Source organism: Lynx rufus, unplaced genomic scaffold (assembly GCF_022079265.1).
Source record: "Lynx rufus isolate CCGP_SWC_20201006 ecotype Redwood Valley unplaced genomic scaffold, mLynRuf1.p SCAF_9, whole genome shotgun sequence".
Taxonomy (NCBI): domain Eukaryota; kingdom Metazoa; phylum Chordata; class Mammalia; order Carnivora; family Felidae; genus Lynx; species Lynx rufus.
This window is the reverse complement of record NW_025814897.1, coordinates 63,590,628-63,615,253: the sequence shown is the minus strand read 5'-3', so window position 1 is coordinate 63,615,253 and position 24,626 is coordinate 63,590,628. Positions and strand designations below refer to the sequence as shown.

Genomic DNA, 24,626 nt, shown 5'->3' with positions numbered 1-24,626 from the left:
AGGCAACCCCAGGATATCTCTTTATTACGGTCAATTGATTAGTAATCTTAGTTACATCTGCAGAGTCTTTTGTGCCATGTAACATAATCATAGGAGTAAAAATAGAGGACAAAGATGACGGGGGCCAAAATTCTGCCTACCACATGTAGCTGTTCAGATTTCTGGAAGATCTTTTGTTTTCCTGATGAAAGGGACAGAAATGGCTAGCAGCAACTCTGACATGATGCTTGGAAGGATAGCACCCAAATATGGTGGCTGGAAAAACCAGGAACTTATTTCCTCATAGTTCTGGAGGCCAGAAGTCCACAGTCAAGGTGTTGAGAAAGCTGTACTCTCTCTGAAGCTTTTAGTATATGTGCTGCCGAAGCGAGCACTCTCTCTGAAGCTTTTAAAATTCTTTTTTTCAACGTTTATTTATTTTTGGGACAGAGAGAGACAGAGCATGAACGGGGGAGGGGCAGAGAGAGAGGGAGACACAGAATCGGAAACAGGCTCCAGGCTCTGAGCCATCAGCCCAGAGCCCGACGCGGGGCTCGAACTCACGGACCGCGAGATCGTGACCTGGCTGAAGTCGGACGCTTAACCGACTGCGCCACCCAGGCGCCCCTCTCTGAAGCTTTTAGAGAAGACTCCTTCCTTGCCTCCTCCAGCTTCTGGTGGTTCCAGGAGTTCCTTGGCTTGTGACTACATAACTCCACTGTCTGTCTCCCTCTTCATGAGGCCTTTACTTTCTGTCCCTATGCCTTCTCTTTTTTCTAAGGACACTTGTCATTGATTTAGGGCCAACCCAGATAATGTAGGGTAATCTCATTTCAAGGTTCTTAATTATATCTGCAAGACTCTTTAACATAGAGGTTCTGTGGGTTAGGATTCAACCCACTACATTCAACCCACTATAATGTGATAAGCCAACATGCTAGGGATTATTGAGCAGAAAGACAGAAGGATCTGGGTACTTGAAGGCAACACTGAAGGCTGGTGCCTGCTTATCTCAGTACTTCTTATAATGTGAGATAAATAAATCCTTCTGTCTTAAGCCATGGTAAGTTGGGCTTTTGTTACTGATAGTGATAGCATTTCTACCTGATACAGCGAGTTAGTGGGGAGGCAATGAGGATTTTTCTTTTCCCTACTAATCTGTGTGGTGGGTAAGAAGTTGGTTTATCTCATGGGATTTGGACCATATGCTCACTGAACTTCAGTGGATTTAGAAGAAGGCATGCTGGCTACTTCTCTACTTAGATGAGAGAAACAACCCTCAGGAAAAAAAAAAACTGTAAGAAAATTCCTTTCTGCTCATATCAAGCAATTTCAGACCACAAATGTTCAGATACTCATGCACCTTGAGTATCTTGCTGATTTGTAAAGATGATTATCTACCTCATGTTGCATGGAATAGGAAATTAGTGGCTATTGGAAGAGGCTGGAAAATCAGGGAAGGTAATTTTCCAGATCCATCTCAAGCACTTCTCTTTATGCATTCTCTGCTTGACAAATTTAATAGTCTCCCTTCCCCTTTTGATTTGGATACAGCCCCCAAGTATTAGGGGCTATGCTCCATGGCCAATTACCCTGAGCTCACTACTCAAACTATTTTCTTACTACAGCTCTGAGCTGAAGGCCAAGGTTTAGCTGGATGGCAATTAAGGCTTAGTGGAATTTCTCAAGCCCCCAGAACCAATGTTAAGAGAGAAGACAGAAAATAGGGTTTAAATTCAAGAATGAGAGTGTACCAAGATTTCTGGCATTGGTTAATAGCTAACAGAATCCTTACAGATGAAATCTGAAGGAAAGAAGATGAGAGATTTAGTGGAATTAGCCAGAAAATCCTCTATCTGGTAACAAGTGATCAGTGTTTGCTTAATTTGAAGACAAATCCTAAGCCCCCATCCCATTCCGATAGGAAGTGGCTATGTACGGCTGAACAGCTACAAACAGGATTCTTGACCAATGTTCCTTTCACAGATAGCCCTGGGTACAATGGACAAGGAACATCATACTGTTCATTAGAACACAGGATAGCTGAAGTGGCTGTCCCAAGAACTCACTCTATAGCCAGTGAAGTGATGCTAATCATTTGCCTTCCTATCTCTGTCTGGCATTACACAGTACATGCTAAAGACTAATTAGATAAGTGTGTGTTTCTTACCCTTATCCAGTTTCTAAACAGGAAGTTTACTGTAGTTATCTTGATTTGATTTTGCTTCACTCTGCATATTGGATGTACTGCTATGGTGAGATTGAGAGTATACTCTGTCATAGGTTATAGAATCACAAAGAGCCACATCTAACTCTGATCAAGAACAATGAACACTGTTCACAGCTCCTGGACTCAGAATTGGATGCTGCAGCTAGATGTTTCTTCATTGTGTCCCTTACTAGAAAGGGTGTAAATTTACTTATAGTTGCACATGTGAAAGTTATATACTGTGTATTTTCATAATGGTGTATGGGCACAATGGAAGGTTATGCTGGACAGCCAAGGGATGGAATGTAATAATGGTAGCAGTAATACATGAGTAGTAATACCAGAATTTTTGAGAAATTATTTTTAGGCACTATGTGAACCCCTTTTACATAAATTATCTCATTTAATATGATGTTTTGTAAGATGGGTATAATTAAGATGCTAATTTTATTGTCAAATAAATTTTGGCTTAGAGAGATTAAGTACCATGTCTTAGTTTGCATAGCTAGCAAAGAACAGGTATTTGACCCAGACAGTCGGATTATAGAGCCCACATTACAGACTGCTTTATTATGTACCTTCCATTGTAGATATCTATTACTGTCCCCGGTGCAACTCCCAACCCCTTCTGGGAAATAAACACCATTTTCTCCTTCCCCTACCCAATACCTTTGCTTCCTTCCCCTAGGAAACACCTCCTTCTGACACTCTACCCAGATAGGTCTCTGCTCCAAGCAGAGATAATAGAAATATTTCCCCAGAATTCCTGAACATGGGATAAATTCCGACAGTAAGGAAGGCTCCGAGTTGTAGGCCAAGTTTCTAAGAGTGCTGAGCAGACCAAGGAAGTGGAAGATCATGGACTGGTCAGACATGTAAAGTCAGAATCATTGCAGTATAGGCCCCAAGATGCAAATGTGACCTAATTTATTAATATCATGTAGGCTGCTGAAATCTAGGATACGCTGGCTACAAAAATTTAGTGTCTTTATTATGAAAGGGAGGACCACCTGTGGCTGAGTGCTGGCTGTTCAGATACCTGAGAAGGAGAAGCATTATGTTCATTATCCCTGGCTTTATATCTGCACTTTACCTGGACCTGGGGCCAAGCATCTAGTCTCTTGCAGAGGCAGTGGGTTCAGCCAGATGGGGGCCTGGTTGCTAGGGTCAAGCAGCAGAGGCCAACGGAAGCTGGAGTAGTGGGTGTGACTTCGCAGGAGCAGGCCTGCCAGGCGGGCTGACTTTGCCTGGGGCTTCAGGTCTCGGTCCCACTGGAACTGTTCAGATTTGGAGCTAAGCAGGGTCAGAAGGTTGAAGGGAGAGCGTGTGGAGAGCAGGGGGTTCTTTGGTGGCATGATGGCAGATTTCTGCTTCTGCTTCAGGGCCTGTGCCACATCATCTGGGCCCAGGGGCTCCTGGAAGCCCCTGCACAGAGCCAGCCACTTGTCCAGTAGCTCCTGGCGCCGCAGTGCTGGGAAAGGACCCAGGTAGATGATGGCAGCTGAACACAGAAGGGCATCCCCGAACATAGTCGTGCAGTGCCCCTTCAACTTCTGGTGTGGAAGGGAAGAACAGAGGGCATGTAGGCCAGCGAGGAGGGTGCAGGCAGAGAGGGTCTGGTAGAGAGGGCGTGAAGCAGGGTATGCAGGAAAGCATGGTAAGGAGGGCAGTGGGACAAAGGGAGGCAGTGAGGGTGCAGGGAGGAGCAGAGTTGTTGGGGTCAGTGGGACAGAAATGAGCTTTGGGGGAAGACCGGGGCAGGAGCTGGTTACCTGGAGCTCTGTAGTCCAGGACTGCATAGGTGTGAGCAGTGCAGTCTTTATGGGCCACTTGTGATATTGGCCACATTGAGCGCGAATGAGATTCTCCATCACACGGTTGTGCGAAACCCAGGAGTCTTCCAGCTTGTTGGCCAGATCCAGTTTGTGCTCCAGGGTCTCCTGGGCCTGGAACTGGCGGTGGCCCAGGAGGGCCTGCTCCCGAGCCAGCGTGGCCTCTATCTGCCGCAGCAGCAGGCCCGTGGGCAGTCCCCGACGCTGTGCCAGCCCATAGCGCAGGACGGCCCAGAGCCAGGCCGCCAGGCTCGCTGCAGGTATGCTTACTGCCCGCAGAGCTGCATCACTCATACCTGGAGCCTTCAGAGCTTGGGCTAACTTTATCATCTCAGAGTCTGTCATCTTCTCCTTGGGGAAGAACACCAGCTCCTGGGAAAATGTGTTAAGAGGGGTAGGGGCAGACACAGGTGCTCTGGACCTGGCCCTAACAGCCTCGCTCTGCCAAGTCTCCCCTTTGTGCCTCTGCTCTCCTCCTCCATCGTGCTCCACATTCCCTACCTGATAAAAATCCTCCGTGCATAAGAGCTGCTTGGCGCTGGCCCAGCCTGTTTCACAGTGGAACAGATCACACAGGGCATCCGTCACCCGGACCACAGATTCCGGTGGTACTCGATAGCTCCGTAGCTCCTCAAAGTCGGCTACCTGCAGCTGGCTCAGAGGCCCCAGGAATGCCTTGCCCATCTAAATGAGGAGATATGCACTCTTGAAGTGAATTTCCAAAGTGTCCTCTTCCTTCAGTGTGTTGCCAGGAGTGATCACCTCTTCCTAGGAGTTCCCATGAGGGACCATTCCTCAAGCCATCCTACTTTGCCCCTCCCCCACGAGACTCCATGACAAGTCACCCCATTCTTTCCTCTGGGCATCCTGTGAAGTGTTGTCCCCTCCCAAGAGAAGAGCAGCACAGGGCAGGCAGCAGCAAGACCCCACCTGCTCCAGGAAAGCCTCATACTGAGCCCGCAGGGCATCCCGCTGCTTGGTCAGGTTCTTGATGAGGTCCTCCTGCTGCTGACACTCCGCCAGCTGCCGCCTATACAGCAGCTTGTCTTGTTGGAGCTGCTGCTGAAGTATGTGGAGGTTCTGCAAACAGAGGTCCAGGCACTGCAGCTCCAGATCCTGGGCCAGGTGGGCTTACCCCAAGGGGAGCCCTGTGGGCTTGGGACTGCAGCATACTCCTCACTTGATAGTCAGGAGGAGCTAGTTGAACTCCATGTAGGCCACAGATAAAGACTGGGCCCTGGAACTATCACTCACTGGTCTATGACTTACACACTTGGTGATGCAGCTCCCAGTGGGTGACTGCTTCTCCTGAACTGCCACATAGGCCCAGGCAGTCTGACTCTGAAGCCCACATGCTTAACCATTATGCCATACTCTATCTTACTTGACCCATTAGTGGCATTTGTCATACAAGACAGTTCCCTCCCTCTTGAAACATTGTCCTCCCTTGACTTTCATGACCCCATGTACTCCTTTGGCTTTCTCCAACTTCTGTGGCTGCTCTTACTCAGTCTTCTCCTCTACCATCCCTTCAGTATTCCACAGCAATGTTTCAGGGCCCCCTTACCTTCTCATACTACACTTCTATGTGCCCTCCCTAAACTCATGCCTTTCATTACCACTTAAATTTTAACAACTCTCGAATTGCTATCTCTAGCCAGATATTTTTCCTGAGCCCCACATCCATGTGTCCATCTGCTTCATGGCAATCTCCTCTTCAATGCCTCACAGGCCCCTCAGAGCCCACATGCCCACAAATGAACAACATATTCACTGTGCCCTGCCAGATCTCTTGCAATCTTACTCATCTCCTCACCCGTTCTTTTTCACAGAGAACTGTAGCAAAACACAGTTTCCCAAGGAAGAAAATCTCATTGTTACTCTGGCTCCATCTCTTCTATTCCCCCAAACCCAACTCATCTTCAAGGCCTTTCTGTTCTACCTCCCACATGTCCATCATGTCTGCTCCCTCACTGCATCTCAGTTTCCACTCTTACCCACTTCTTCTCCTCTGCTCTCCATGCCGTAGCCAAATACCATCATCATCATGTTTCAGAACATTTGCCAACTCTCCCAGTTGGTTTACGAGGCCTCTGTGCCCAGGAGACCTCAACTCCGCTTTCTAACCTTGTGTCTGTCCTTGCCCCAGCACCCCACTCTCCCAGCCATTCCTGACTTTCAGCTCCTCCAACGTGACACACATTCTCCTGCTTCTGGGCCTTTGCCCACGCTTTTGCTTCAGCCTGTGACAGTCTTCCCACCCACCCCCACTCCCTTTTACGCCAAATCCTAGCTAACCTCCAGGCATCACCTTTGGTGCACTTCATTCATTTCTTTACATATTTAAGGAATGATTTTTAGTGCTTGCCGTGTTCTACACATGGCTCTGTGCTACTTACTGTGGCACTTTGCTTTCTTTAGAAAGTCTTGATACTTCAGAGCTCCCTGGACTTTGTGATAACACAGTGTTATCACAGTAACAGTAATTGCCTAGCCGAGTCTATATGTTCCAGTAAACTGGGCACCATGAAGGCAATGACAGTGCCTTATCTTTCTTAATTGGGAGGAGCTATCATTTATTGAACTCTTACTATGTGCCAGCACTTAAAAAAAATTTTTTTAACATTTATTCATTTTTGAGAGATAGAGAAAGACAGAGCGTGATGGGGGAGGGGAAGAGAGAGAGGGAGACACAGAATCCAAAGCAGGCTCCAGGCTCAGAGCTGTCAGCACAGAGCCTGACACGGGGCCTGAATCCATGAACCGCGAGATCACGACCTGAGCTGAAGTCAGCCGCTTAACTGACTGAGCCACCCAGGCGCCCCTGTGCCAGCACTTTTATTTTTGGGACAGAGAGAGACAGAGCATGAACGGGGGAGGGGCAGAGAGAGAGGGAGACACAGAATCGGAAACAGGCTCCAGGCTCTGAGCCATCAGCCCAGAGCCCGACGCGGGGCTCGAACTCACGGACCGCGAGATCGTGACCTGGCTGAAGTCGGACGCTTAACCGACTGCGCCACCCAGGCGCCCCATGTGCCAGCACTTTTAAATGCTTTCCAAGTAAGATGTCATTTAATCCTCATCCTAACCTCTCTGGGTCTTACTTTTCTCGTCTATAAAATGGGAAAAAGGATAGCCACCTCAGAAAGTTTTGGCAAGGATTCTAGTGACTTATCTATCTAGATGTAGACATCAATGTAGACACAGACATAAATATCAATGAGTGGCTGGACAGAAAAAAAGTGGAGTTCCCTTAATTGTTGTAGAGTACAGTAATGAATAAATGGACCAGTGGAATATGAGAGAAAAGGGAGATGGAGGGCTCCAGAATGACTCCTGGGATTTGGCTTAAGTGACTAAATGGATGGTGATGCCATTTCCTGGTGTGGGGGACACTGAAAGAAGTACACACTATTACAGCTGTTGAGTGAATGGGCAAAGGATCTGACATTGAATGCCTCTGACACTATGAACCTCTCTCTCCCTCTCTCTCTCTAAGATTTTATTTTTAAGTAATCTCTACACCCAGTGCGGGGCTCGAACTCAAAACCCCTGAGATCAAGAGTCACATGCTTTTCCGACTGAATCAGCCAGGCGCATCCACTATGAACATCTCTTATTCAGATTTTTGGGTTTCTTATGTTGTGCTTTGATATAACTGACTCAAAGAATAGTAGCACCTTTAAATCAGATCAACAATTCCTGGTATTCATCACTTTGGGAAATGGCAGGACCCAACACAAGACACTGGAATTTGGAAAACACTTGAATGGGCATTCCTGTCCCTCTGTGAACTGTTTTGTTTTGTTTTGTTTTGTTTTCACTTTAATGAGCCCTGAAGTTTTATCTAAGCTAGTGACCCTTGGTGGTGAATGGTAGGAGGGTACCAGTACCGTGAGAACTCCAACATCATTTACAGAGAACACGTTGACAACCATGCATGTAGACACAATGGAAGCCATGCCCCTAGAGTTGCACAGCACTGGGTGATATCCCTGAGGCACCCATCAAAAGGGACAGACTGGCCACTGGGAGCTGTATGGCCCGAAAGCCCAGTTGAGGGGAAGTATTTGTCCTTTTGTCCAACCCATTTGAACTAGTGAGTTGACCACTAGTTCACTTCTCTGCAGTTATCCCTGAACCTTCACCAAAGCCTTGTGTAGCAGGAATAAAAAGAAAAGCTATTTTGGAATTCTCTCTTATTAAGAACAAAATGAGATTTAAGTTTGGACGAGAAAAATATCTCTTGTTACATGAGAATTGTGTTGGGAGAGTTCTAAAGGAAAAGTGGAGTGGTTGAATAGCATTGTGAGTGGGCACGGGGAGAGGGAGGAGAAGAGAAGAGCTGATTACTGGGAAATGCCCTGTGGAGGGTGACTAAAGAAATTCAGGACATTGAGGTCTAGTGTACCATTCCAGTCTCTGGTCTGGTCTAAAATCTAAATTGACCCACTGCCATTGCCCATCCACATTTCCTCGGTGGACACAAGAGCCTTGTATAGTCAGTGCTTTTGTGGAGGGAAGAGGTACAGAGACAAAGCTATATGGGAGAACAGGATGGCTATAAGAGGTGTGCTAACGAGTCATGATAGAGAATCCAGGAGAAGAAGAGATAAGAGTAGAGGTAATCATGAGAGTATAATCTCTGCCCTGTTTCCGTTGGGAATCCATGGAGATTTTGGGGAGTACACTGAACTTCCCATAGTCAAGGTACATACTGAGGACACCAGAAGAAGACACTGGGGTTTCATGTGTTTAGAAGAATCGGCCTGATCTCAGCTGTGCCATGGGCAACCTTGAGCCTAAGCTCTAAAGGAGGTGATAGCAGAGACTAAAGAGATCCCCTGAGGAAAGGAGTACTCTTAAGAGATAAGAACTGAGGTTCAGAGGTGCCTGGCTCAGTAGGTATGAAGTGTCTGGCTCTTGATTTTAGCTCAGGTCATGATCTCACAGCTCATGAGTTCGAGCCCTGCGACTGGGCTCTGCACTGTTGGGATACTGTCTCCTTTGCCCTCTTCCCCTCCCCTGCTTTCTCTCTCTCTCTCAAAATAAATAAAAATAAACTTAAAAAAAAAAACCCTTAGGTTCGGTTTGATTGGTTCCTCCAAAATCCCCCTTTGGTCTCCTGCTTTGACCCTACTGTGCATACCTCACAATCTTCTCCCCCTTTACCTTGCGGGAACTTTTCAGCAGCTGTTCCAAGTTAAAGACAAAGTTGGTGTGGGCATTGTGCTTCTCCATAAGCATTCTCAGATTTTCCAGGGCATTCTGGATCCTGGAGAAACAATATACCAATTAGTGGACCCAAGGAAGCAGGAGGTACAGTGCAGGAAATGGGGCCACTCACCGTTGGGCCTTCTTCTTAATCTGCAGAGTCATCTGTTGCTGCAGCAGCACGAAGGTGTCCAGAAAGTCTAGAAATGTCTTGGGGGTGACTAGTGGCAACTCAGGGCATAGGTGTCCATGGTAGCTGGCAGCCGAAAGGTGGATGAGAGCCATGGCTTTGGCCACACTGGGAATTGACGCCTGGAGGTCTGGGCACTTCAAGGAGTCTGAAATGGGCATGACTTTAGCCTGGGCTTGTGAACTTGTAGGGGAATGGGAAAGAAAAGGGACCCTCTTCTGATTTAGGAAAAGGGGCAGAAAAGGTGAAGGGGGTCACTAGGTTCTAGGGAGAGAGAGAGAGAGACTGACCTGAACCCTCATTAAAACTTGGTTGGGATGAGTAGTGAGAACAGTAAAAAGGGCTCACCATCATCAATGGATGGATTCTGAGCACCCTCCAGGTAGTGCCGGACCACACTGATCAGGGAGTCTTGGTCCCAGGGTTCATAGTGGTCAATGCTAGCAATGGCCAGTTGAAGAAGCCTCAGGTAAAGGGTGGAAGGCAGCTGTTTGTGGGCCTGGTCATCTCCAATCAGGATGAAGATGTGCAGGTGGTTGCACACTTGCTGGTAGAACCTGTGGGCCAGGAGCTCAGATACTGTCCTCCCCTTTATCCCTGTTTGCCCATCGAGGTCCCAACCCCAAACCTGACCCCTTATCCCTGATCTGAGCTCTCACGGCAGCTCTTAGATTTCTTTTTGGCCTTTTGGCCAGGACAGAGCAAGAGCAAAGCAGTTCCTAGTATGGGGTTCTTGGCCTCACCTGTGCAACAGCACTTCCTTCTTGATGTTCTGCTTGACACTAAGGTTCTCCTTGGGGAGATGTTCTTCAATACTTTCCAGATCTGCCTCTGTATACTGGTCAGGGAAACTGCCTGAGGTTGCCAGGGCCAGCAGACGATGAAGGGTAGTAAGATCCACACCCTTGGGCACCAGCAGGGCCACTGGCTCGCCTAACATGCCAGCATGCCAGCTGGCATCCCGTAGACACTGGAGAATGGCCTCCTCTGAGCCAGATGGCAGATGGAAGAGGTGGGCCTGATAAATGCTAGCTGCCAGAGTGATGGCAGTACGGCGCCCAGTACCCAAAGCCCCTGAGAGCAGTATGCCGTGCTGCCGAGGCCTGGCCAGCACCCGGACCAGGCGGGCCACGTGCATGGCCATGGTGTGGCAAGAGGCAAGGGAGGCGTTCAACTTCAGCTGAGAGGCTGTGGTGGACAGCTGCTCCTCCAGGCTCTCCCACTGCCGTTCCAGGTACAGGCTGGGGCTCTCAGAGTTGGACCCTAGGGTCAGCTCCTGACTGAAGACCAGGTCAGAGGGCTTTTCCCAGGGGCAGAGTAGTAGCACTGGTAGCAACAGAGGAGAGACCGGGTCCATCTGGGTGGTTTTCTGCCACCAACTCTTGTTTCTGTTTAACTGAAGTTTGCAGCTGCAGGTCTTTGTGCCTTCCTCCTGGCTTGTATCCTGACTTATAATTTCTGTGCTTTCCTTCTTTACTGGTGCTGTGGAAGGTGCTAGACCTGAATCATTGGAGGGTGAGCCTGTGGTGACCTGAAGGCCATAAGGGTCGTCCTCCTCCTCTGTCTCACTGCCACTGTTGCTTAAGTCCTCCCACTGGGCCAACTCCCCTTCAGATTCCACTTCGGGCACTCTCTCCTCCTCATCTTCTTCCTCCTCCTCATAGCCCTTGCCCCCATGCTGGGGTGCTGGCTCACAGCAGAAGACACTCTGAGCTACTTCTAGGAGCAGGTTGGCACAGTAGGAGCGTTCTCTAGGGCTATCCAGCCGGTCACAAAATGTCCTCTGTGCCTCATGCAACCAAAGACGCACCATGTTACGTGTGGCCATCATGACTGTCAGGCGAGTGCCACGTAAGCCTGACACCCGGTGCAAGTGCTCCTGATGGTTGGGAACATCCAGAAAACCCCAGGAGCCCATCCTGGTTGGCAGCAGCTGCAAGCTGCCCAGTAGTTGGCTCACAGAGTGCAGGGAAAAGCGGTAATGTGGGTGGAGCGGGGAAGGCATAAAGCAGTTGCCGACAGCCTCCCAGGCCTCCACTGAGGCCCGGACCAGGGCTTTCGCTAGAACCCCCTCCCGTTCCACAGAGGGGAAGCGCTCAAGCCAGGCCTGGATGCTAGGTGTATGCCTGCTCAGAAGGATGGCCTGGGTCATGCTACCCAGGGCCAGCACTGTGAAGAGTCTAAAGAGACGTGGGCACAGTGGGAGCTCACAGAAGCCTGGTACTGTGGCAGTGGCAAGGAAGTTGACTAGAGGCTGCAGCATCTGCAATTCCAAGGTGCTGTGGGCATACACCGTGCCATCTATGGCCTGGCGCAAAGTCTCCAACACTGGCTGGCAGGTCTTCTCTGGGTCTGTGGGACATGAAGACTGACAGTGAGGACATGCAGGTGCGCACATGCCAGTGTCACCTGTTCTTCCTATTCCTGCTTCCCTGGGTTTACTTCGGGCACACACAGGGTTCTAAAGGAATTTTGTACACCGGATGTGCTGGGACTTTGTCATGTCTGAGTATATTGTTCTGTCTCCCCCACACCCTCCCTAAAAGCGAGTGATTTCTTCTTCCTTCTCCCTGAAAATCCTACTTCTGTGACCAATTATTTGTTAACAACAGGAAGTTTGGAAGCTGGGACGGATGGAAGCCTGATCTGACACAATAGGGGGAAAGTGCAGTCATCACAGTCAAGAGAGAGGAGTTCTCACACACACACTTCTGTGCAGTCAGTGTTAAACTATGACTTATGTAAAATAAAATGTACACATTTTAAATGTGTAGCTCACGAGTTCTAACAAATGTGCACACCTATGTAACCGCTACTCCAATGATATTTGGAACATTTTCATCACCTCATGACCCTTTGCAGTCAGTACCCTGCCACATTGTCCCAGGAACTTCTATATGATCTGATTTGTATCACTATTGCTTAGCTTTGCTTGTTCTAGAACTTCATGTAAAGGGAATCGTATTGTATGTAATTTAGCATGTCTGGCTTCTTTCACTCGGCATGATTCTGATATTCATCCATGTTTCACGTGTGTCAGTTTATTCTGTTTTATTGGAGTAGTAGTCCATTATAAAAATACCACAACCTGTAGACCCACTGACACGCTGATGGACATTTAGGTTGTTTCTAGGTTTTGACTGTGCAGAATAATACTGCCACAGGTGCTGTTGACCACTCACTAATCTTTCTTTTGTGAAGTATCTTTTATCCATTTTTAAAAATGGAGTTTGTTTTCTTATTGAGTTGTAAGAGATTTTTTATGTATTCTGGGTATAAGTCCTTTGTCAGATATGTGTATTGTATTTTTGTCTATGGCTTACTTTTTCATTTTCTTAACAGTGTCTTTTGAAGGGCATAGGTTTTTGATTTTCACAAAATCCAATATTTGTGTCCTAAGAAATCATTGCTTCTAACCAAGGTCATACAGATTTTTCTCTAACATTTTTTGTAAAATTTTATAATTTTAGCTTTTACATTTAGGTCTTTAACTGATTTATAATTAATTTTTGTGTATGTCATGGGGTAGGATTCAGGGTTTCTTTTTTTTCACCAAACAGATGTGTAGTCGTTCCAACTGCCCCATTGAATTATTTTGGCACATTTGTTGAAAAGCAATTGACTATATATGATTATATAAGATTCTCTGTTTTCTCCCATTAGTCTGTCTGTATCCATGTCCTTATATGAATACCCCACTCTCTTGATTACTATAGCCCTGTAGTAAGCGTTGAAATAAATAGTGTAAGCCTTTCCACTTTATTCTTTCCTTCCTTCCTTCCTTCCTTCCTTCCTTCCTTCCTTCCTTCCATTTATTTATTTTGAGAGACAGAGACAGAGCACAAGTTGGGGAGGGGCAGAGAGAGAAGGAGACACAGAATCCGAAGCAGACTCCAGGCTCCAAGCTGTCAGTACACAGCCCGATGTGGGGCTAGAACCCACAAACAGTGAGATCATGACTTGAGCTGAAGTTGGATGCTTAACCGACTGAACCACCCAGGTGCCCCTATTCTTCTTTTTCAAAGTCGTTTTGGCTCTTCTAGGTCTTTTGTGTTTCCATATAAGTCTCAGCCTATCAATCCTGTCATTTTATACCAAAAAAAAAAGTCTCAGCCTATCAATCCTGTCATTTTATACCAAAAAAAAAAAAAAAAAAAAACCAAAAAAAACCCAAAAAAGCCTGCTCAGATTTAGAAGATTTAGATTGGCATTTGTAGGGTTGTTTTGTTGTTGTTGGTGATGGTGTAGATTACTTAGGATTCTCTGTAGAAAATCATGTTGGGGCACCTGGGTGGTTCAGTCGGTTAAGTGTCCAACTCTTGATTTCAGCTCAGGTCATGATCTCACAGTTCATGAGTTTGAGCCCCACATCGGGCTCTGTCTTGAGATCGCAGAGCCTGCTTGGTATTCTCTCTCTCCCTCTCTCTCTGCCCCTCCCTGGCTTGCTCTCTCTCTCAAAAAATAAACAAACATTTAAAAAATAAAAAAAGAAACAAAATCATGTTATATGACAGTAGAGAGAGTATTAGTTTGTCTTTTCCAATTTTAAAAGCTTTTATTTCTTTTTCTTATTGCACTGATGTGGTGCACTGATGTGCACCAGAGACCCACTGATGGGCCTCTGGTGCAATATTGAATAGAAGCAGTGAAAGTGGATGTTATTGCCTTGTGACTGATCTTATAAAGTGTTCAATATTTCACCATTAAGTACGTAATTAGCTGTAGGTTTTAATAGATGTCCTTCATCAAACTGTGAAAGTTCCCTTCTATTCCTAGTCTGCTGGGAGCTACCATGAATAGTGTTGAATTTTATCAAATGCATTCTCTTTATCTACTAAGATGATCTTACATGTTTTCTCATTTATTCTATTAATGTCATAAATTATACTGATTTTTGAATGCTGACTCAACTTTACATTCTGGGGATATAGTCCATTTGATCACAATGCTCTGCTTAAACTACATCCCACAGATTTTGATATGTTTTGTTTTATTATTCAGTTCAAAATATTTTCTAATTTCCCTTGTGATTTCTTTGATGCATGAATTATTTAGAAGTGTGTTAATTGCAAAGAATTTGGGAATTTTCTAGCTGTATTATTGTTATTGAGTTTTATTATTGTAGTCAGAGAAAATATTCTACAAATTTTAATCCTTTGACATTTGTTGAGACTTATTTTATAGCCTAGCATTATCATTTATCTTGGAGAATGCTCCATATACACTTGAAAAGAAAGTGTATTTTGCAGATGGTGGGTATGATGTTCTGTAAATGTAAATATAGTTGATAGGGCTATTTAGATCTATATCCTTATTTCCTCTCTCCTGTTCTATTAAGTATTGAGAGGAGTATTAAATCTCCTATAGTGATTTTGGACTTGCTATTTGTCCCTCATTTCTATCCATTTTTTTTCTTTGTATATTTTTGTATTTATTTATTTATTTATTATTTTATTTTATTATTATTTTTTATTTATTTATTTTTGAGAAAAAAAGACAGAGAACGAGCAGGGTAAGGGTAGAGAGAGAGGGAGATACCTCTATATTATACAATAGTATAATCAGAAGGAGGCTCCAGGCTCTGAGCTGTCAGCACAGAGCCTGACGTGGGGCTTGAACCCACAAACTGTGAGATCATGACCTGAGCCAAAGTTGGACGCTTAACTGCAGAGCCCAATGCGGAGCTTGAACCCACAAGCTGTGAGATCGTGACCTGAGCTGAAGTTGGACACTTAACCGACTGAGCCACCCAGGCGCCCCTCTTTTTCTTTGTATATTTTTTTTTAATTTTTTTTTCAACGTTTATTTATTTTTGGGACAGAGAGAGACAGAGCATGAACGGGGGAGGGGCAGAGAGGGAGGGAGACACAGAATCGGAAACAGGCTCCAGGCTCTGAGCCATCAGCCCAGAGCCCGACGCGGGGCTCGAACTCACGGACCGCGAGATCGTGACCTGGCTGAAGTCGGACGCTTAACCGACTGCGCCACCCAGGCGCCCCTTCTTTGTATATTTTGAAGCGGTTTCAGGTGCATACACATTTAGGACTTTTATGTCTTTTTTATTAATTAAATCTTTTAATTCTGAGATATCCAGTTCTCTATCTCTGGTAATACCCTTTGTCTTGAAGGACTTTTTGGAGTGCTTAGGACTTTACATTTAATGTAATTATTCATACAGTTGGTTTAAAGTCCATCATATTGTCATTTGTCTTCTAATCGTCTCTCTTTTTTTTAATTCCTCTATTGCTCATTTCCTGCTTCCTTTTACATACTTAAATATTTTTATATTTAAAATATTATATATTTTAAATTATACTCTTTGCTATTGTTATTGAGTGATTTTTCTAGGGTAACAATATGCCTCCTTAATGTATCAATACTTAGAAGTAATATTGTGCCACTTCACACCTCATGCCTGACCTTCCCCAATTCCTAGTTCACATTTCACGAATGCAAGAACCTTACAATAGTATAATTTTTACTCACTGCTCCCACCCTATCCTTTTGCTACCGTTCCAGGTTATTTTCTACTTCTGCCAAAAATGTTATTACTTTTATTTTTAAACTATCAACTGTCTTTTTACATTTTTTAAAATGTTTATTTATTTTTGAGAGAGACAGAGACAGAGCGCAAGCAGGGGAGGGGTAGAGAGGGAGACACAGAAGCTGAAACAGACTCCAGGCTCTGAGCTGTCAGCACAGAACAGAGCCTGATATGGGGCTTGAACTCACGGACCATGAGATCATGACCTGAGCCAAAGTTGGACACCCAACCGACTGAGCCACCCAGGCGCCCCGACTATCAACTATCTTTTAAGGAAACTAAGAGATGAAGAAGAAGGTTACTTACATGCACCCACACATTTACCATTTCTGGTGCTCTTCCTTCTTTTCCATAGATCTGAGTTGCCATACAATTCTATTTCCCTTCTGCCTGAAGAACATCTTTTAGCATTTCTTATAGTGCAGTTCTAGCGATAGTAAATCTTCTCAGCTTTCATGCATCTGAAATACTTTTATTTTATCCTCATTTATGAAGAGTATCTATACTGGACAGAGAATTCTAAGGTGACAGGTCCCCCTCCCCTTTTAGTACTTTAAAGATGATATTTCACTATCCTCTGGGTTCTGTTGTTTCTGATGGGAAGTTAACCATCATTCTTAATATCATTCATCTGTACATAATGTGTTTTATCTTTTCTCTGACCACTTTCAAGTGTCTCTTTCTTTGATTTTCAGCTGTTTGACTATAATGTGCCTGGGTGTGGTTTTCTTTTTATTATTTTAATTGGGGATAACTGAGCTTTCCCTTTCTGAAAGTCAGTATTTTCCAAGAAATTTGGGAAAATTTTGTTCATTATTTCCTCATAGGTTTTTTTCTGCCCTAATCTCACTCTCCTTTCCTTCGGGAACCCCAGTTACATGTGTGTTATACTGAAGCTGTATTCATATTCAGTATTTTTCTGTTCTTCAGGATTCACTGACTTTTGCTATTGCCAATCTGCTGTTAAACCATGCAGTGACTTTTTCATTTCAGTTATTGTGTTTTCCAGTTCTTTCCATTTCCATTTAGTTATTTTTGGTAGTTTCTATTTCTTTGCTGAGATTACTTATGCGTTCACTCATTAAGATCATATTTTCCTTTAAGAATCTGAGTACTTTTATAATAGCTGCTATAAAATATTTGCTAAGTTCTACTTCTAGACCATTTCAAGGTCAGTTTTTATTGACTGTTTTCTCTAGACAATGGGTCACAGTTTTTTGTTTTGTTGTATGTCTTTTAATTTTTTTTAATTTTATACTAAATGTTTTGTTGGCTATTACCGTAGGACATCTTTTTTTTAATATCTTTTTAAAGTTTATTTATTTATTTTGAGAGAGAAAGAGAGAGAGAGGCAGAGAGAGACTCCTAGGCAGGTTCTGCACTGACAGCGCAAGAGCCCGAGGTGGGGCTAGAACTCACGAACCATGAGACCAGGACCCAAGCTGAAGTCGGACACCCAACCGACTGAGCCACCCAGGCACCCCCACCCTAGGACAACTTTTACAATGCCAGCTGTAATATACTTCACTCCACAACATCGTTGCAATGTTTTCAGCCTTCCTGCTGAAATCTCTTCTCAGCTGCTATTCAGATCTGAATTTACCCTTTCTATTTACAACTGACAATCTGATTATTTGTGCAAATTTACTGAAAGGGCCAAATAAGATAGTTGCAGAAAATTACAGGTCTTGGTGCTAAACAGACTTAATTTTAATCTTGGTTCTGACATTTTACTGGCTAGAGTATCTTGGGCAAGTTATAAAAATCTTCCAGTTTCTTCATCTTTAAAATGATCATAGCATGGGGCGCCTGGGTGGCGCAGTCGGTTAAGCGTCCAACTTCAGCCAGGTCACGATCTCGCGGTCCGTGAGTTCGAGCCCCGCGTCAGGCTCTGGGCTGATGGCTCAGAGCCTGGAGCCTGTTTCCGATTCTGTGTCTCCCTCTCTCTCTGCCCCTCCCCCGTTCATGCTCTGTCTCTCTCTGTCCCAAAAATAAATAAACGTTGAAAAAAAAAATTTAAAATGATCATAGCAAATTTCCATCTTAATAGGATTTTATGAGCACTAAAGATGATATAAAGTTTGTAACACACAGTCCTCAATAAATTGTACCTATTATTATTAAGTGTGTCTACAACCTGATTCAAGTTTTCTACATTTCATAAAAGATGTCAGTGTCTAACTGGACAATCCAGCTAATACTTTGCCCTATACTTTACTTCTGCCCATTCCCATGGGCATATCCCATGGCCACATTCAAACCTGTCATTATCACTTTAGAAACTTTAAATTTTAGTATCCCAGACTTTTATCTCAATTTCCCCTTTCCTTTGTAATCTTTGCTTCTATAAACTCTTAGTGAGTACTTACTTCCTCTTGGGTCTATCAGAATGAATAAGACAAATCTCTCTTCTCATGAAGCTCAGAGTGTAGTGGAAAGGATCAACAAGTAAATACACAATCATAAAACCATGGTTGTCACAGATTTTTGTACAGAGCATGAGATGAATATCTAACCTAGCCTGGAGGCTCAGATTTCCTGGAAAAGATGTTGCCTAAGCTTATGTGTAAAGAATAAGGACTTATCCAGATACATAGAGGAGGGAAGACAGAGAAGACAGCAATCCCAGAGGCTAGAGGAAACCTGACTTACTGAATGCCTGTACATAGTTGACTCCAGTTAGAGTACAGAGTGTCAGAGAAGAAAGCCTCATCGCAAGGAATCTTTCAAGAGCATTCACCAAAGTTCCAGGTAGTGACTGACTGAACCAGGGAAGATGGAATGGAAATAAGTGGACAGATTTGAGAGATATTTGGAATGCAAAGTTGAGAGACATGGTGACTGGACTTCGGTAAGATGGCAGGGATGTCAACAAGATTTCTGACTTAAGTGACTGGATGGATGGTTGTACTCGTTACTAAAGGACAGGAACAGGTTTTCAGGGTCAGATGATGAGTTCAGTGTTGAGTCTGAAGTGCCAGTGGGACAAGATAGAGATATACAGTAAGTAGCTGTGTAAACAGGTCTAGCACTTAGAAGAAAAGCCTGGCCAGGGATAAAGATTTAGCAGTCAAAGCATAGAGATGGCAGATGAGGCCATGAGAGGGGTGTGATTGTTCAGGGAGCACATTTTCAATGAGAAGATATTAAGAATGGGATGCTGAGGTTTGGTCTGTAAGTGTCTAATTGAGAGTCAGTAAATATCGTTAGGGATTTTACAGTCTCAAGAGATCACCATGACTCCTTTCTTCCTCCGCCCAGCTACTTACTAGAAGTGGCCAGGTGCAGATCTTCTAGCAGGAAGAGGAGGGAGCCTTTAGAATCCAGGTGCGACCCAGGTGATGGGGCAGCTTGTACTTGGCCCTGGACCCCTTGACTCAGCAGCAGGCGCAGGTGGGTGGGACTAAAGGCAGAGTGGATGGGGCTGTACGTGTAAGGGTGATGTGGCTCCACCAGCATCTCCACAAAGGTTGACTTCCCTGTTGCCGCCTCTCCAGCCAGCAGCACTGGGTGTCCCTCTGACAGCAGCAGGTCCACCACATATAAGAGCCGTTCAGTCTGCAGGACAGGAGCAGGGCTTACTGGGGCAGTGCCAATCTAGGCAGTAATCTAGGTGAAAGCAAAGGTCTAGGGGTCTTGTCTTAGAGCTGCACCTGCAGAACACTTCACATATTCTTGTGATTGTGAAAACATATCGAAGAACAGAAGCAGGGGGGAGCCCCAGCTGGCCCCAGAACATAGACTCCCCCAGGATATCTCCTTGAGCCCCAAGCCCAGCTACTGCCCCATTGTCTTCACACCTGGGGAGAAGGGTTGAAGGTGCCCGGAATTCCTCTGATGCGGCTACCCAGGTAATGGCCAGTGAAGGGGACCAATGTCCCATTTTCAGGGCATACATGTAGATCAAACACCAAGGCTGAAGGCAGTGGCTCCAGGTAGTTGCAGAGGCAACTAATAGAACCCCTCATGAAGGTATCAAAGAGGGGCCAGAGCCTGTTCAGATGGATGTACAGGCAAAAGTGTCAGATAGTTACAACAATTCCGTTTGTGACACACTCACACATTCCACCCTCCCCGACAGTCATGTCACCTGGGTTAACTCCCATGTGCCAGTCCATCTCAGCTCTCTGAATCCCCCACCCCTGGCCCCACCCCTGCAGATACCTGGAGGGAAGGTGGGCTCCAAAGCCCCAAACCAATGCAAAGAGAAAGCTGCTGACAGCCAGCGAATGCTCCTTGCACTTATTAGGTACATCATCACTGGCAACCTGGGATGGGTTCAGAGAGCTGCTTTTTGAGGACTTGAAGCTCTGGGCCACAGGATCACTACAGCTGAGGTCCTCTGCAAAGGTCACCATGGCCAGAATAGGAGCACAGGTAGGAAAAAGTGGGGGGTGGAGGAAGTGAGTAGAGATTGGCTCTGCTGCCCACTTTTGGTCCCCAGGCCCATATCGACTAAGGAACCCAGACCCCAGGCACCAGCTGTATGCCAGCTGTCCTCAAGGCCCCTTGTCCCAAGCCATCCCTTCTCTTTCCCTCACCTGAGACATGTGCCTTCTCCCCTTCATCTATGCGCAGGTGGGGGCCAAGCAGACCACGCAAGATACGGGCCAGGCTGGTCACTTCGGCCACACCTGGGCAAACGGCCTGCTGCCCATGAACCTGCAGCAGAGAGCTGGCGCCCTGCCGGGTGAGGAATCGGAACGTCGCTGGCACCAGTGCTTGAGCCAGGCGGTTGAGCTCAGTGACTGTCTGGGGTTGCAGGTGGTACTCGTGGGGCAGGGTTGCCATCAGAACACTAAGCATGCTTTGCCAAGTCTGCTCCCCGCCACACCAGACGAGGGCACACCGGCCTGCCACTTTGGGGGACATACCTGTTGCATCTCCCACCTCCATCAGGAGAAAAGTACCTGGGGGTCGTGCTATCTGCTGCCCGTTGGGAAGGCTGAGCTGGGGGGCATCGCTCAGAAGGCAAGTGATAGAGTCCAGCCAGGCAGCACTGGCGACTCCATCACATATTATCCAGTGCTGGATACCCACCGATTCCTGTGGTGGCCCCTTTGGGCCGGCAGCCTTACATGGATTGGCTGCACGAAACAGCCTGGGGAAGACGCCATGGTGCCAGCAGGGGCCCTCTAGCCATCCCAGGAACTCCTGGGGGCTGAGGACATTGGGATACAGGTGGGTGATCTCCACAGGCTGGCAGCCCTGAGCTGAGGTGTCCTCCCTGGCTGCCAGCCGATTCTGGATCTTAAATAAGGTGTGCCAACAAGTGGTCTTGCCACTGCCTGCAGGGCCCAGGAGCAAAACACCTGAAACCCGGCTCAGAGCCTGGCTCAGCTGCTCCAGGGATCCCAAAATATCAGGGCTGGGATGGAGGCCTATCTGCTGTAGTTCCTCCACCAGCAATGGCTTCCTCAGCGTGTGGGTCACAGGCTCTGCCAACACCTGGCGGGCATTAGGGAAGAGCCCACAGAGCAGCTCTTGGAGGTTGTGCAGGTGGACACCACTGAGGATGCTGAATAGTGGTGAGCGTAGCAGGGCACGCAATAGGGCAGCCTCCTCATTGACAGCTAGGCTGTGGGGCTGCTGGAACTTGGGCTCCTTGGTCACATGTAAGTCTTGTATCGTGTCTTCCAGAACCTGCTTGAGCAATGGCAAGCGGCAGGGCAGGGATGCAGACACCAGCTCACGCCCTAGGGAGAAGAATTTAGACAAGCGGGAAGCCATGCGGGAGGCATCCCGCATCCCTGCACCCAGCAGGGTCAGCTCTGCCACTTGCTGCAAGTCAGGCAGTGTCAGTGCCACAGGCCGTAGCAGCAGGTGCAGGTTGGCAGGCACAGCAGGACTCAGGGAACGCAGCGTCAGGAAACAGCCATAGCAAAGGCGTATGTACACGTGATGTTTCTCAAAGAAGCCACTGCCCAGGAGCTGGGGGTGTGTGGGGTCAACAGTGCTGGTACTTCGGGAGGCCTCCTGGTACAGTGGGGCACAGAGGTGGTGCAGCTGAGTGAGGCGCTGGCCCAGGGCAGAGAGCAAGCCGAGGGGTAGGCGCTGAGCCTCCTCCAACAGCAGCCAGGCACCACCCTGCAAGGCCCCGTTCAGGTAGTTGCTCAGGCTTTGGGCTTCTGTCTGAGGCAGGCAGGGCATTGTCACCAGCTGGCGTCCCAGGGCCTGTGCCATGCTCTTCACCATGTCTGTCTTGCCCACTCCTTCAGGGCCCAGTAGAGCCCCACAGGCCACCTCTTCCAAGGCCAATAACAGCACCAGGGCTGGCCGCTCGGGCAGCAGGCTGGGTAGAGACCCTAGTCTGGGACCCAGGTATTCATAATTGTACAGAAAGGACCGACCCAGCACATCTATCCAGCATGCAGCTGGTGACAGAGAAGTCTCAGTAGATGCAATAGTCTTGAGACTCTGCAGGGGTTTCTGGGGGACGATGTGAGGTGAACCCAGGTGGTATTTGAGTTGGCGGGCCCAATGGAAATCTGTCAGATCACTGACCTGGTGCTCCTGCAACAGCTGTGCTATATCCCGGTGAGTCACTGCCATGGCCAACAGAGCACTGAGCAGGCTGGTCTGGCGGACAGAAGACAGGGGCTGCCCACCCTGGGAGGCCCTGTGAGCCCGTATAAAATGCACCAGTGCCTCGAGCTTGCACACATGCGTGGGGACCATGGCCAGGGTCCTCCCCTCTACCAGAGCCTCCTCCATCTCCGCCCACCATACCACCTCCTCCGCCACCATCACACACTGCCAAGGGAAGGCCTGGACTAAGTCTAGCCAGTGGTGGACACACAGCTGCAAGGGCAGCTGGCCTTGCTGGGGCAGCTGCTTGAAGGCCTCATCTAGGGACGGGCCCAGAGCGAGACGGGAAGCCACACAGCCCTGCAGCATGTGCACAAGTGCCAAACGCAGGCACTTCTCCAGATGGGCCAGCCATTTGGGGAGATCTGGATGCAGAGGAACAGACCCCTGCAGCTTCACCTCCTCCCCACCCGCCCCAAGCACTGCAAATGCCTCCACCTGAGTAGATGGCTTTGGGCTTGAGTCCCGGTCATCCGTGTTTTTGTCAGTCAGGCTGGAATTGAAACTCACAGCATACACATGAGGAAAGCAGCGTCGTACCCAGAGCTGGGCCTCACATGATTCCAGGGGGGCAGCCAGCAGGGCTACCAGCTCACTATTGCTGAGGAAGAAGAGGCGGGGGAAGTCAGCACACACCCCATAAAGCACGGTCTCCAGGGCCATGATGATGCCCTCCAGCTCCACCGAGCCTGCTTGCAGCAGTTGTTGTAGCTGCTGGCCTCGGAAGTGAGGGCTCCGCTTGATGCTGGGCACTACAAGTGACAGAACCAGGGGGTCAGCTACAGAGGTCTGCATCAGGATCCGATACTGATCATCCATGGCCTTGAACCGGGAGTTCTGCAGTGAGGGAGGGGTTAAAAGTGAGGGCAGCTCCCCCTCCCATGATAAGCCCCACTATGCAGTAGCCCTTGTCCACCTGCCTCACCCCTCTTTCCTACCAGGTTGGAACTAGGAAACTCGATCTTCATCTCATACAGAACTTTATTCAGAAAAATCCACTTCTGCTGGAAAGTCACCCACACCTCCAGCAGGGCACCTGTGTGAACACCAGAGGATCACTGGAGGGAGGCTAGGGTTCCAGCTTCCACAAGGTCCAGCTGACCCTGACCTCTCCAGGGTGCCCCACCCCCAAATACTCAGCAGGACCCAGGGACCTTCCTTGGAGAGCAAACTTGTCCTGTGAATAAACTTTCACCTGGTCACCTGAGCCCAAGAAGTAGGAAGAAGGTCCTGGCTCGGTCCTTCTGGTCTTCCCCCACCCAACCCCCACCTCTCACCCCATCCCTCTGGGCATTCCTGTCCTAGATCCCACCCACTCTCCAGGCTAGAGGCCTGCACTCACTCAGGCTATGCATGATGGTCACCCACTCCAAAGCTATTTTGTTTAAGTCTCCTGACTTTTGGATGGCCAGGATCTTGAACAATACCTGAAGACTCTCCTGGATAGAATCCTGCAGGCTGCTGTAATCTGAGGAAGAGTGGGTTCTAGCTGAGCGGAGCTGGCAGGCAGATGGGGCAAGGGCAGGGGTGGTGAATACCCAAATTATACTGAAACTCAGTTCTCAAGCTATTCCCTAGAAGACTCAAACATTTTTTCTTCCACTAGTTGCAAAGTATGCTCTCCTAGAGTCAGAGTGTGTTTAAAGCCTGTCCATGTGAGTTATAATCTTAATTACAGAATTTGATCTCATATTATGTTAACCACTGAAATATGGGTGAGGAAGAGTTGCTGGTTCTATGGAAACTATGGAAAACCTTCAGTAAAGGTGAGCTGATAAAAACATGATATTAAATTAGGTATACTCCCAATTTTTTTTTTTTAAGTAGGCTTCACGCCCAGCAGGGAGCCCAATGTAGGGCTTGAACTCACAACCCTGACATGAAGACCTGAGCCGAGATCCAAAGTCAGTTGCTTAACTGACTGAGCCACCATGTGCCCCTAGGCCAGTCAATTTTTAAAACTTGGGAAACTATAATAACATCTAGAAAAATTTTGGACTCCAGCAACTTCACAAGTGTCTTCATGTCACTGCTCAACTTTACAGAAGCTGAAAGTGGAAATGGCGGACA

General features: G+C 47.2%; 1 protein-coding gene across 1 annotated transcript in view; it reads right to left on the bottom strand.

The window, feature by feature from the left end:
• Positions 1 to 24,626, bottom strand: part of DNHD1 (dynein heavy chain domain 1) — an 80,026-nt gene that overhangs the window by 7,770 nt on the left and 47,630 nt on the right. Inside the window, exons 18-31 of the mRNA XM_047071485.1 lie at positions 23,899 to 24,024; positions 23,495 to 23,592; positions 20,510 to 23,393; positions 20,133 to 20,310; positions 19,769 to 19,961; positions 19,238 to 19,526; positions 10,168 to 11,776; positions 9,773 to 9,981; positions 9,368 to 9,572; positions 9,193 to 9,295; positions 4,951 to 5,100; positions 4,522 to 4,704; positions 3,961 to 4,392; positions 3,282 to 3,741 (exon numbers count right to left, since the gene is read on the bottom strand). Of these exons, the coding sequence (XP_046927441.1) occupies positions 3,282 to 3,741; positions 3,961 to 4,392; positions 4,522 to 4,704; positions 4,951 to 5,100; positions 9,193 to 9,295; positions 9,368 to 9,572; positions 9,773 to 9,981; positions 10,168 to 11,776; positions 19,238 to 19,526; positions 19,769 to 19,961; positions 20,133 to 20,310; positions 20,510 to 23,393; positions 23,495 to 23,592; positions 23,899 to 24,024 (7,119 nt within the window). The remainder of the gene's footprint in view (positions 1 to 3,281; positions 3,742 to 3,960; positions 4,393 to 4,521; positions 4,705 to 4,950; positions 5,101 to 9,192; positions 9,296 to 9,367; positions 9,573 to 9,772; positions 9,982 to 10,167; positions 11,777 to 19,237; positions 19,527 to 19,768; positions 19,962 to 20,132; positions 20,311 to 20,509; positions 23,394 to 23,494; positions 23,593 to 23,898; positions 24,025 to 24,626) is intronic.